The sequence below is a fragment of the Pteronotus mesoamericanus genome, unplaced genomic scaffold (assembly GCF_021234165.1).
Source record: "Pteronotus mesoamericanus isolate MK-2021 breed Mesoamerican mustached bat unplaced genomic scaffold, CSHL_Meso_final scaffold_232, whole genome shotgun sequence".
Taxonomy (NCBI): Eukaryota; Metazoa; Chordata; class Mammalia; order Chiroptera; family Mormoopidae; genus Pteronotus; species Pteronotus mesoamericanus.
Genome location: NW_026555311.1, coordinates 23,145,675 through 23,155,682, shown reverse-complemented (window position 1 = coordinate 23,155,682; position 10,008 = coordinate 23,145,675). Strand labels below are relative to the sequence as shown.

Sequence of the window (10,008 nt, the reverse complement as noted above, 5' to 3'; positions counted from 1 at the left end):
ATAACCTATGCACCCCAATATTCATAGCAGAACAATTTACAATAGCCAAGTGCCGGAAGCAACCTAAGTGCCCATCAATAAATGAGTGGATCAAAAAACTATGGCACATTTACACAATGGAATACTATGCAGCTAAAAGAAAGAAAGAGCTACTACCTTTCGCGATAGCATGGATGGTACTGGAGAGCATTATGCTAAGCAAAATAAGCCAGGTGGTGAAAGCCAAATACCATATGGTCTCACCTATAACTGGAATCTAATCCACAAACAAACAAGCAAGAAAAATATAACCAGCAACACTGAAAGAAAAAACAAACCAACAGTAACCAGAGGGGAGGAGGGAGATGGGTAATAGGAAAAAGAAGGGGATGCGTCAAGTCAAGGAACATGTATAAAGGACCCAGGGACAAAGCCAAAGTGGAGAAGGATTGAGGGTGGGAGGCAGGGGTGGGTAGGGTAGGGGAAAGTGGTCGCTGGAAAATGGAAACAAATGTATTTGAACAATAAAGAACAAAACAAAACAAAACAAAACAATAAAAAAAGACTTCACAAGGATGGAGGGCGGAATGCTTTCAACCTCAAAAATGACCAAGCATCGTTCTCTCCTGGCTAGCAGCACTGACTACTGCTTTTTCTCCAATGATAACTCTAGCCTTTCTATTCTGCTAGCTTTCTAGGAAAAAATTAAGCTACCCAAAAGGCAAATGTGCTTTCTGACATCACCCAATCCATAAGAGACTCCTTGCCTTCTTTAAGCCTTCCTAAAATCACCTAACCCAAATCTTATAATAAGCTCCACGTGATTTCCTCCATGGTTTCCCAAGGTATAGCTCTCCCCACTGCAGGAGTAAGCCCAGTTTTGGCAACCTGGTGGTATTTGGCTGATGGGAATCAACAATTTCATAAAATATGTATACTATGTTGTTAATAAGAGCATGTATAAAATTATACATATTTTGACTTCATGTTCTCATTATACACACACACACAATAATTACATTGATATAAAAAAGACACTGGAGACACACCAAAATATTAAGAATAGTTATTGCTGAATGTTGGCATTATTATTTTCCTTTTCTGCATTTCGCATTTTCCTTCCAAGATTGTATATCATTTAAGAAGAAGGCGGGAGGAATAAAAAGAAAAACTCCCTCCCAAAAGAATACATTATGAGGAAGGAATCTCATATTCAAAATGATGGTCAATATACTATAAAGTTTTCAAGATTTAGTACATGAGAACCAGTTGGGAGACTCACTGAAAAGATTCCTAGGTTTCATCCATTTGAGTGCACTCAGAATCTCTATGGCGGACCCCAGGTAATTCTGTCCCATAGGGTCTGAGGAGCAACCTTGCAAAATGCAGCTTTTTGGATAAACTGGAACTTGAAGGATGTACAGACTGACAGAGGAAGGAGAGGGCCTTCCGGGCGAACAGAAAAGCATGCAGAGCCTGAAAGCATGATGCTGCCTATGCTGGGAACTGAGAGAGAGTGGCCTGGCGCACACCAGGCTCTCAGGAAACCTGAGTTGACCAAACTAATAGAATTGAGGGACCCTTCAGAGAACAGTTGGAAACTGGATGGGTTTGGAAAAGACAGGTATATAAATTTGACTCAGGTCCTCCACACACACTGCTGACATCCATCAGCAATTCACTGGTTTCTTCAATTTTTATCCACATGTTTTTCAGGAACACAAGTCTAACTTTTTCTTAAACATTTCCAACAGCAATTTTTATTTTTTTCAACCATATTAAATCTTTTCTACTCTCCTAAGAAGTCAATTTTACCTTGTTTATGCTGCCAGTCAACTGAAAACCTACTGTCAGCCACCAAGGAAACATAGAAAACAAGTTTAAAAGTCCCCTACTGGGCATCTATATGACTCAAGAGTATAAGATATCAATATCTTCCAATATCATGTTAACTTTTAAAAAAATATGGGATTTTCTAATGAGTAATCTGATATTTCACTTGTGTCCAGAAATTTTTAAGTGGAAAAGTATTTCTAACTTTACCATTTTAAAAGGGGTTTTTTAATATTAAAAATGAATATTTTGGGCTCTTGTCTACAACAAAGTAATGGTCTCCTTTACAGTTCAAGAAGACTTTAAAAAACAAGCTTTCACTTTACTGATGACAACTATTTCATATCCTGTTTGCCCTAAAATACACAAACACACATCCCAAAGAGAAACAAATATTTTAGTTGGAAAATGCCCCTGAAAAACTTGTTCTTTAAAGTAGGTGACAATTAATGGTTTTTGTGAAAACCACTGATTTTCAAATAAATGGGACCCCAAAAGCAAAAAAAAAAAAAGCAATTCCTTTCAAATCAAGAATTTACCAAGAGGTGTCCTATTGTATTATAAAACTTTTGTGAATAAAAAAAAAATACTACTGAAAGTGAGGCCACATGAAATACTTGTAGTGATATCTCAGCAGAAAAGGGAATTTAGAGCTTATAAGGATGAGAAACACAAGCTACTTTCAGTTGATTGGGAGTAGTTTTCAGAAAACCCCATTCCAATGAAACAAATGCTTAGTCTGATAAACACTGTTTCAGACTTAATGTGCTTTGTGTTAGAATTACTTTTTGGTAGGTTAATGCCAAAATTACATTTTAATAAATGGTCATTTTAATCAAGCATAAATAATCATAATATACTTTTTCTTTTTTTCAAGTCTTTAAGTTAAATACCTTGCTTATGATAGTGTGGGCAGAGCATGGTATTTTAAAGATTGATAGACACTTGGCTCAAATCTCATTCTGCTACCTATATTTGATCAATTCATATACTTTTTTAGCCTTTGTTTTCTTGTACATAAAACAGAAGTATCACCTACCTTATAGTACTGTTGCAAGGATTAAGAGAGAAGGAAAGACATACTGGTGGCAGAATTGCCCAAGGAGTGAAATGTCTTTTGATTAAAGAATAAACCACAGCATATGGTAAAGGACAGTTAGAAGAAAGATAAAGAATACAAAATTGCTCTGCATAACAAAGTAGAAAGAATGTTAAGGTTTCACAAGCAGCTGAAACGGAAGGAAAAAGGGGACCGTGATGTAGGAAAATGCAGGGGAGAGAGAGACTGTCACCCAAGGAGAAAAATTGACAAGTTCTCTGTGGCTAGCCAGTCTCTTAATAAAACAAAAATGCCCCATTTTCTATTTTAAGGCCCTCCCACTCTTGTACTCTAATATAAATCTGTCACTGCAATTTCTCCCTCCAAGAAAAAGGAAAAAGTCTGTTAAATAAAACTATCTCGTGTAAAGACCCAGCTGTCTTGAGTAATGTCTTATGAAACATCTATTAAATACAGCTGCCTTGTGTGAAGTGGTGTTTTGAGGAAATCAAGGAATGTAGACTGTGTTCCAGGTTTGAACTTGCATAAGGTGATGAAAAGGGAACGGCTATAAGAGATAAGATACCAGCAAGCTGGAAAATTCAGCAGAAACAGAGAAACTATGCAAGTGATATCTGCAAGAAAATGAAATCTCAAAGATATTGGGAGACAGAGAAAAAAAGCAGGGTTACTTTATTTAAATATTGTAACACAGAGCGACTACAGTAGGCTGGAGGGGTAGGACTAAAGCTAGGCTGCTAGCTAACATCTGGTACATGCAAAGTCTCTTGACTGGCTGTCAGTAAACTTCAGCTCTCTTCCCTGATGAAGGAGATACAATGGATTGTATCAGATACAAATGTTTTCATACTTCTTACAGATATTAAGATAGAGAGGCAAACTTGTAGAAGTGATTTAAAATGGGCATGCCGTTGTATTTTAGCCAAAATAGTCAACCAAGACTGCAGAAACTGTCTGGTTGACATGGGGAGGAGGGAGAGAAAGATTCCCCTTCAGGAAAAACAGGTATTTGTCAAAAACTACTTACAACTTCACAGCATAGCTAGGCTATCAAATATTTTTCCATCATGCCTAATAGGGGAAAGTTGTGATTTTGAGGAAGGCAATTGAGCAATTTGGACGGGGGAGTTAAATAGTTACAAAGCTTAGAATCAACATCTGCAGTATGAAAGCTCAAGTTAGTTCCCTTTTGAAACAATCTAGCAACAATATGGTCTTTACAAATAAATGACGAATTATTAGGCTACTCTATGTTAATGAAAAAGGTTAGACATGTATGTTCTGATGCTAGAGAAACTTAACTGAAACTTTTCCACTCTTCAAGGTATACAAAAAAGAAAGAAAAGGCTCACAACGTTTTCCCAGTAAACAGGTGCTGCACGGCGAGGGGATAGCGTTTCCTTTTCTGGGGAAAGGCTCAGAGGGCCCCGCAGGCAGCCGAGCCCAGGAGTGGCGAGAAGGCACTCATCGTAAGAGTAGTTATTAGGGCACCGATGCCGGCATGGCATGCGTCCCATTTAAAATGCCAAAATAAAAACATATGGTACCTCCATACGTTTGGAACAACTAAAGGGACTCTGTCAAACTGCAGTTCCCTTATTACTATTGAGAAGCAAGGGGAATAAAGGGGCGGCAAGAAATTCACTCCCACAAGCTCACAGGTCTTCCAGGTGAAGTTGGCTTTGCACAAGATTCGTTTCTACAGACTGTAGCTTCAACTTTCGAGCGCCCCACCAAAGAGTAGAGACTCATAGCCAGTTTGACCGCTTCCCCCAACACCCGCTGCGCTCCATTTACTCAGGACTTCGTCGGGTGGGAGGTGCAGAGTGTAAGCCCCAGAACCCGGTCCCCACCAGTAGCCAGCCTCCCTGCCCTAGGCCAGCAGTCGCCTCGTTCTTACCTTGGCTTACGATCCTTTCTCCAGCTCGTCCAGTGCGGGCCCGCGAGCTCTAGGAGGCGCAAGTGTCAGGGCCGCTATTTGTAAACACGCTCCACGTGCGCCTGCCCTCGCTATTTGCGTTCGGCTTCTGGGACCTGTACATGCACAATTTTCTCACGAGCCCTCTTGAAGGTGCAAATTTTTTCCCACCTGAGCATTGAGTAAGCCTCACTCTCCGAGCCGGGACCCTGGGAGAGGGGTCAAAATAGGGTGCGTCTGAAGCGCCCCCTGCTGGTCTGTGAGGCAGTCGGCAGGCAGGAACAGCTGAGCCCTCCGCGAAACCCTAGCGGCACCTACAGTAGCCTCTGTCGCCGGCCCCGCCCCCTCCCTCCCGCTCGCCCGCCCGCCAGCCAGTGACCCCGCCCCCGGGCCGCGCGCGCTCGCCCGCGCAGGCCCCGCCTGCTCGCCGACAAACGTTCCTGCGGGGGCGCGCGCGTGCACCCTAATCCCCCGCCTTCCGGCTCCGGCGGCGACGCTTGCTCCTAGCTGCCGCCGTGACCAGTGTCAACCTCCCTCCAGAGACTCCATTTGCTCTCAGGGCAGTCTGGCCACTGCGCAGGCAGACGGAGAGCGATGCCTCCTTCACGCGGACTGGCGTCCCCTGGGCCGAGCAGCGGCTCGCTCGCCGGCTGGCTGCGGCGGTGACACCCGGTCGCCAGCGGCCACAGAGGAATCCGGGCTCCCTCCGCGTGAGCAAAGACGTCCCGCGCCTCGGAGCTCGCCCTGCTGGGAGAGGCCCTCGCTTACACGGCTTCACTTTGACCTCTTAATTTCAGGAGGTAGGCAATTCAGGTCCCGCTCTCTGTCAGTCACTTCAATTAACGCCTAAAAGCATTATTTGTCTTATTTAGCCATCGCATTGATAGAAGACGTTAATTTCTTCAACATAGTTTCAGGGTAGGTGTGGGTAATGCCACAGACCCCGATATTGAAAAAAAAAAATGTTTTTGGTATTTTCCTTTAGGTTTCGGAGGCTCCGAGTACCTCAACAGCCCCTCCCACAGGAACTGCAGTACTTCTGTTGGCCCATCGAGGATCATCCTCCACCAGGATTATTGTATAACATCACCACTGAGCCTTCCACCCCATACCCTCTACCATGAGTCCTGATTTCCACCAGTGTAATTTTTTGATGCTTTCCTTAATCATGTAACACCACCTATTGTCTACCCTTTTTCCTTTCCGGCTGTTAAATACATTAGGTATAAGTTTGTGTGCTGTTAATGTACAAAGTTTTCTGCCTGTCCACTTTCGCCTTATTTGCACCGCACACTTCTCTCCAGCGTGCCTTACCTTGCTTGCTTATGATTTCGATAACCACTCACTTCCGTAACCTGTAATAGCCCTTATCTGGAAAAGGCAGCATTCCATACAATGCACTACCTGAAAGAGAACAGTCAGGGGATAAGTTTTCCCGTTATATTTTCCTATATGTCAAGTATGCAAGTCCTCTCTTAAACTATCCATTGTCCAGAACATTTATCCAAATATTCCCACCTGAGCCTTAGTCCTTTAGCAAACAGCTTCACCTGTAATGATGGCAAGAAGAACTGAGTATTCAATAAGACTGTTTTAGAGACCTCGCTGGTACAATATTGGTTGCAATCTCCATTGAGATTGTAGTTCATGAAAAGACCTTAAACTAAATGAGGAGGAAGAAAGATAGAAGATAGGGTTAATTGGAACTAGTCCTTGTTGAAGAAATTTTGTAAGTTTTAAAACAGCAAAGTGAGAGTCACATAGGCCTTGCCTGGAAATTGGCCAGCACATTATCCATCTAGGCCCTAGGGGGACAGGGGAGGAATTTTAAAACCCCATTTTCTAATCTCATTGTGTTTAAGTCTAAGCTGATAGATATCTTGTTCTAGTGATTGCCTGAAATACTGAACATTAAAATGTTGGGGAAGCGTAAGCGTGTGGTATTGACAATTAAGGATAAGCTTGACATTATTAAGAAACTTGAGGAGGGCATCTCTTTCAAAAAACTTTCTGTGGTATATGGAATTGGTGAATCCACAGTTCGTGATATTAAAAAGAACAAAGAAAGGATAATAAATTATGCAAACAGTTCCGATCCTACAAGTGGGGTGTCCAAACGTAAATCTATGAAGTCATCTACATATGAGGAACTTGATAGAGTTATGATAGAGTGGTTTAACCAGCAGAAAACAGATGGGATTCCAGTGTCTGGAACAATTTGTGCAAAACAAGCCAAGTTCTTTTTTGATGCTTTAGGGATGGAAGGTGATTTTAATGCATCATCTGGCTGGCTAACTCGATTTAAGCAGCGCCACGGTATTCCCAAGGCTGCTGGTAAAGGAACAAAATTAAAAGGAGATGAAACTGCTGCCAGTGAATTTTGTGGTAACTTCCAGGAATTTGTTGAAAGAGAGAATCTACAACCAGAGCAAATTTATGGTGCTGATCAAACTGGATTGTTCTGGAAATGTTTACCACCCAGGACATTAGTTCTTGAAACTGAGCAAAGTACTTCTGGTTATAGGTCAAGCAGAGAGAGAATCATTATTATGTGTTGTGCAAATGCCACAGGTTTGCACAAACTTAATCTTTGTGTTGTGGGAAAGGCAAAAAAACCCCGTGCGTTCAAAGGAGCTGATCTTTCAAACCTTCCTGTCGCTTATTTCAGTCAAAAAAGTGCATGGATAGAACATTCTGTTTTCAGACAGTGGTTTGAAAAATACTTTGTGCCACAGGTACAGAAGCATTTGAAATCCAAGGGGCTTTTAGAAAAAGCAGTGCTGCTTTTGGATTTTCCTCCAGCACATCCAAATGAAGAATTGTTGAGTTCAGATGATGGCAGAATAATTGTCAAATATCTACCACCAAATGTTGCAAGTCTAATTCAACCTATGAGCCAGGGAGTTCTAGCCACGGTAAAAAGATACTACCGAGCAGGGCTTCTCCAGAAATACATGGATGAAGGAATTGATCCAAAAATGTTTTGGAAGAACTTGACAGTGTTGGATGCAATTTATGAAGTATCAAGAGCTTGGAACATGGTAAAATCAAGTACCATAACCAAAGCTTGGAAAAAACTTTTCCCTGGCAATGAAGAGAATTCAGGTATGAACATTGATGAAGGAGCCATTTTAGCAGCTAATTTAGCAACGGTTCTACAGAATACAGAAGACTGTGAACATGTTGACATTGAGAATATTGATCAGTGGTTTGACTCTCAGAGTAATAACTCAAGCTGTCAGGTGCTAACTGACAGTGAAGGTGCTGAGGACCAGTCCAAGCCTGCTGAGAAAAAGCCTGCTAACAAGACTAGAAAAACAGAAGTGAATCCAGAGAAGCACATTAGCCATAAAGCTGCACTTGAGTGGACTGAAAATTTACTGGATTACTTAGAACAACAAGATGACATGCTTCTGTCTGATAAACTGGTATTACGGAGGCTCCGAACGATGATAAGAAGAAAACAGAAGATCCAAAATAACAAAAATCATTAGTAATGCTCTTAAGCCTTTCTTTGTATTCAAATCTTTGTGACTTTATCTGCAGTGGAACTTACCTTGCTTGAAGTGCTATGGATTTCAAGGCCAAATACATTTTATAAATAATTTTAGGATTAGATGCCATTTTGGATTACTTAAATTACTGCTCTTTAATGTCAATTCAAGTAAGTGAGCATTGACATGTAACTTGTCTGTCTTTGTTTCTGATCTGTATTATAATAATTAGATCATAAGATTCCTGAGGCCAGGGATCTTGTGTCTGTTTTGTGCCTGAATTTCATTGTGTCTAATAGAGGACCGTGCACACTATAGGCAATCAATAAATCTAACTTAAATTGATTTTTATGACTTTCTGTGAACTTCAGTTTCCAGATTGAAATATGTTGGAAGTAACTTTCCATTTCCATGATTTCCTATCCTGCTGAAAATTTTAGAAATCAGCCAAGATGCTTAAAAGTATTTCACTGTTGAAAGCAGAGAACTAAAGGAAAACAGTCTAAAGCCTTAAATATAAAATTCTATACCAACAGTATGTGGCACTCAACAATTCAGATTGACCATCTCTGAGTATAATGAAGGAAGAAGAAATAGCTTAAGAGGTCCCTAGGGCTTGCACTTTACTTTTACTCTATCTGACAGTGGGAAGAGGTCCTTCACAGTGGAAAGAATACCATCCCTGTTTAAAAAAAAAAAAAATAGATTTCAGTTCCCAAATCATTGCAATTAGAAGAGGTAAGGGGGGGGGGGGTTAATTTTAATTATCTGTCATTTTGATCTTTTATTAGTATAGATGTCAACAGTTTTTAATAAGCTCTTTGATATTTATGTAGTACTTTTAAGCTTACAAAGTCTGCCTTTTTTTCTCTCAGGTAATATTTTTATTTTTTTCCTGTGAGAAATACTGAGAATATAAGCATCATGTACTTTGTGGAACCATTCCATGAACATTGGACTGACATTAAAAAGAATAAGAGAAAGGCACTGTAGAACAGTCATGTGACCATGGGCAAGTTACTTACTCTCTGTAAAACAGGAATGCCTGTCCTGGAGAGGTTTTGTGAGAAGTAAATGAGTTAACATATGAAGTAACATGGGCTTCATGGGCTTAGATCAGGTCCTGACTCAGAGTAAGTCATCTTTGAGTGTTAGTTACTGTTACTGAGTTGCAGAAATTAGGAGTTTCAGAAGTGTGCTGAACAGATCTAGTGTGTGACTCAACCATGCTATTGCTGCATTAGGAAAACCATTTAGAGATGGAAGTGAGATGAAAGAGATACAAGTAGCTAGTTTCTGTTGAAAATACATTACTATTTCAGTGAAAAAGGAAAGGTTAATCTAAGTATCATTTGTTGACCACATTTTGCTAGGTACAGTGTGGTATGCAGGTACGTGTAAGACATCTTAAGTTGAATTATAAAAGAAAATGGAAATGGAATTGTAATTTCTTGCCTCTGCTAATAAATAGATACTGGCTTTGTTCATAAAAAGAATATGTTATTGATATTGGCATAATTCATTTAAGTAACAAAGTACCTTTGAAGTAGATGAGATAGCAGTAAGCAGGACACTCGAAATGTTTTATCAGACTAAAATAATACCTGAAGCAGTAGAAAATTAAAGCAAATGAAATGTCACAGGAGACCCTGGTCATAGTTATTAGTCCCAGCCACATATAGGCATACCTCAGAGATATTGTGGGTTTTGTTCCAGACTGCCAC

General features: G+C 40.6%; 1 protein-coding gene across 1 annotated transcript; it reads left to right on the top strand.

Moving 5' to 3' along the window:
* Positions 1 to 5,269: 5,269 nt before the first annotated feature.
* Positions 5,270 to 9,683, top strand: TIGD2 (tigger transposable element derived 2). Its single transcript, XM_054591742.1, has 2 exons — positions 5,270 to 5,590; positions 5,776 to 9,683. The coding sequence occupies exon 2, from the start codon at positions 6,707 to 6,709 to the stop codon at positions 8,282 to 8,284; it is 1,578 nt and encodes a 525-aa protein (XP_054447717.1). The 5' UTR covers positions 5,270 to 5,590; positions 5,776 to 6,706; the 3' UTR covers positions 8,285 to 9,683.
* The last annotated feature ends 325 nt before the right edge of the window (positions 9,684 to 10,008 follow it).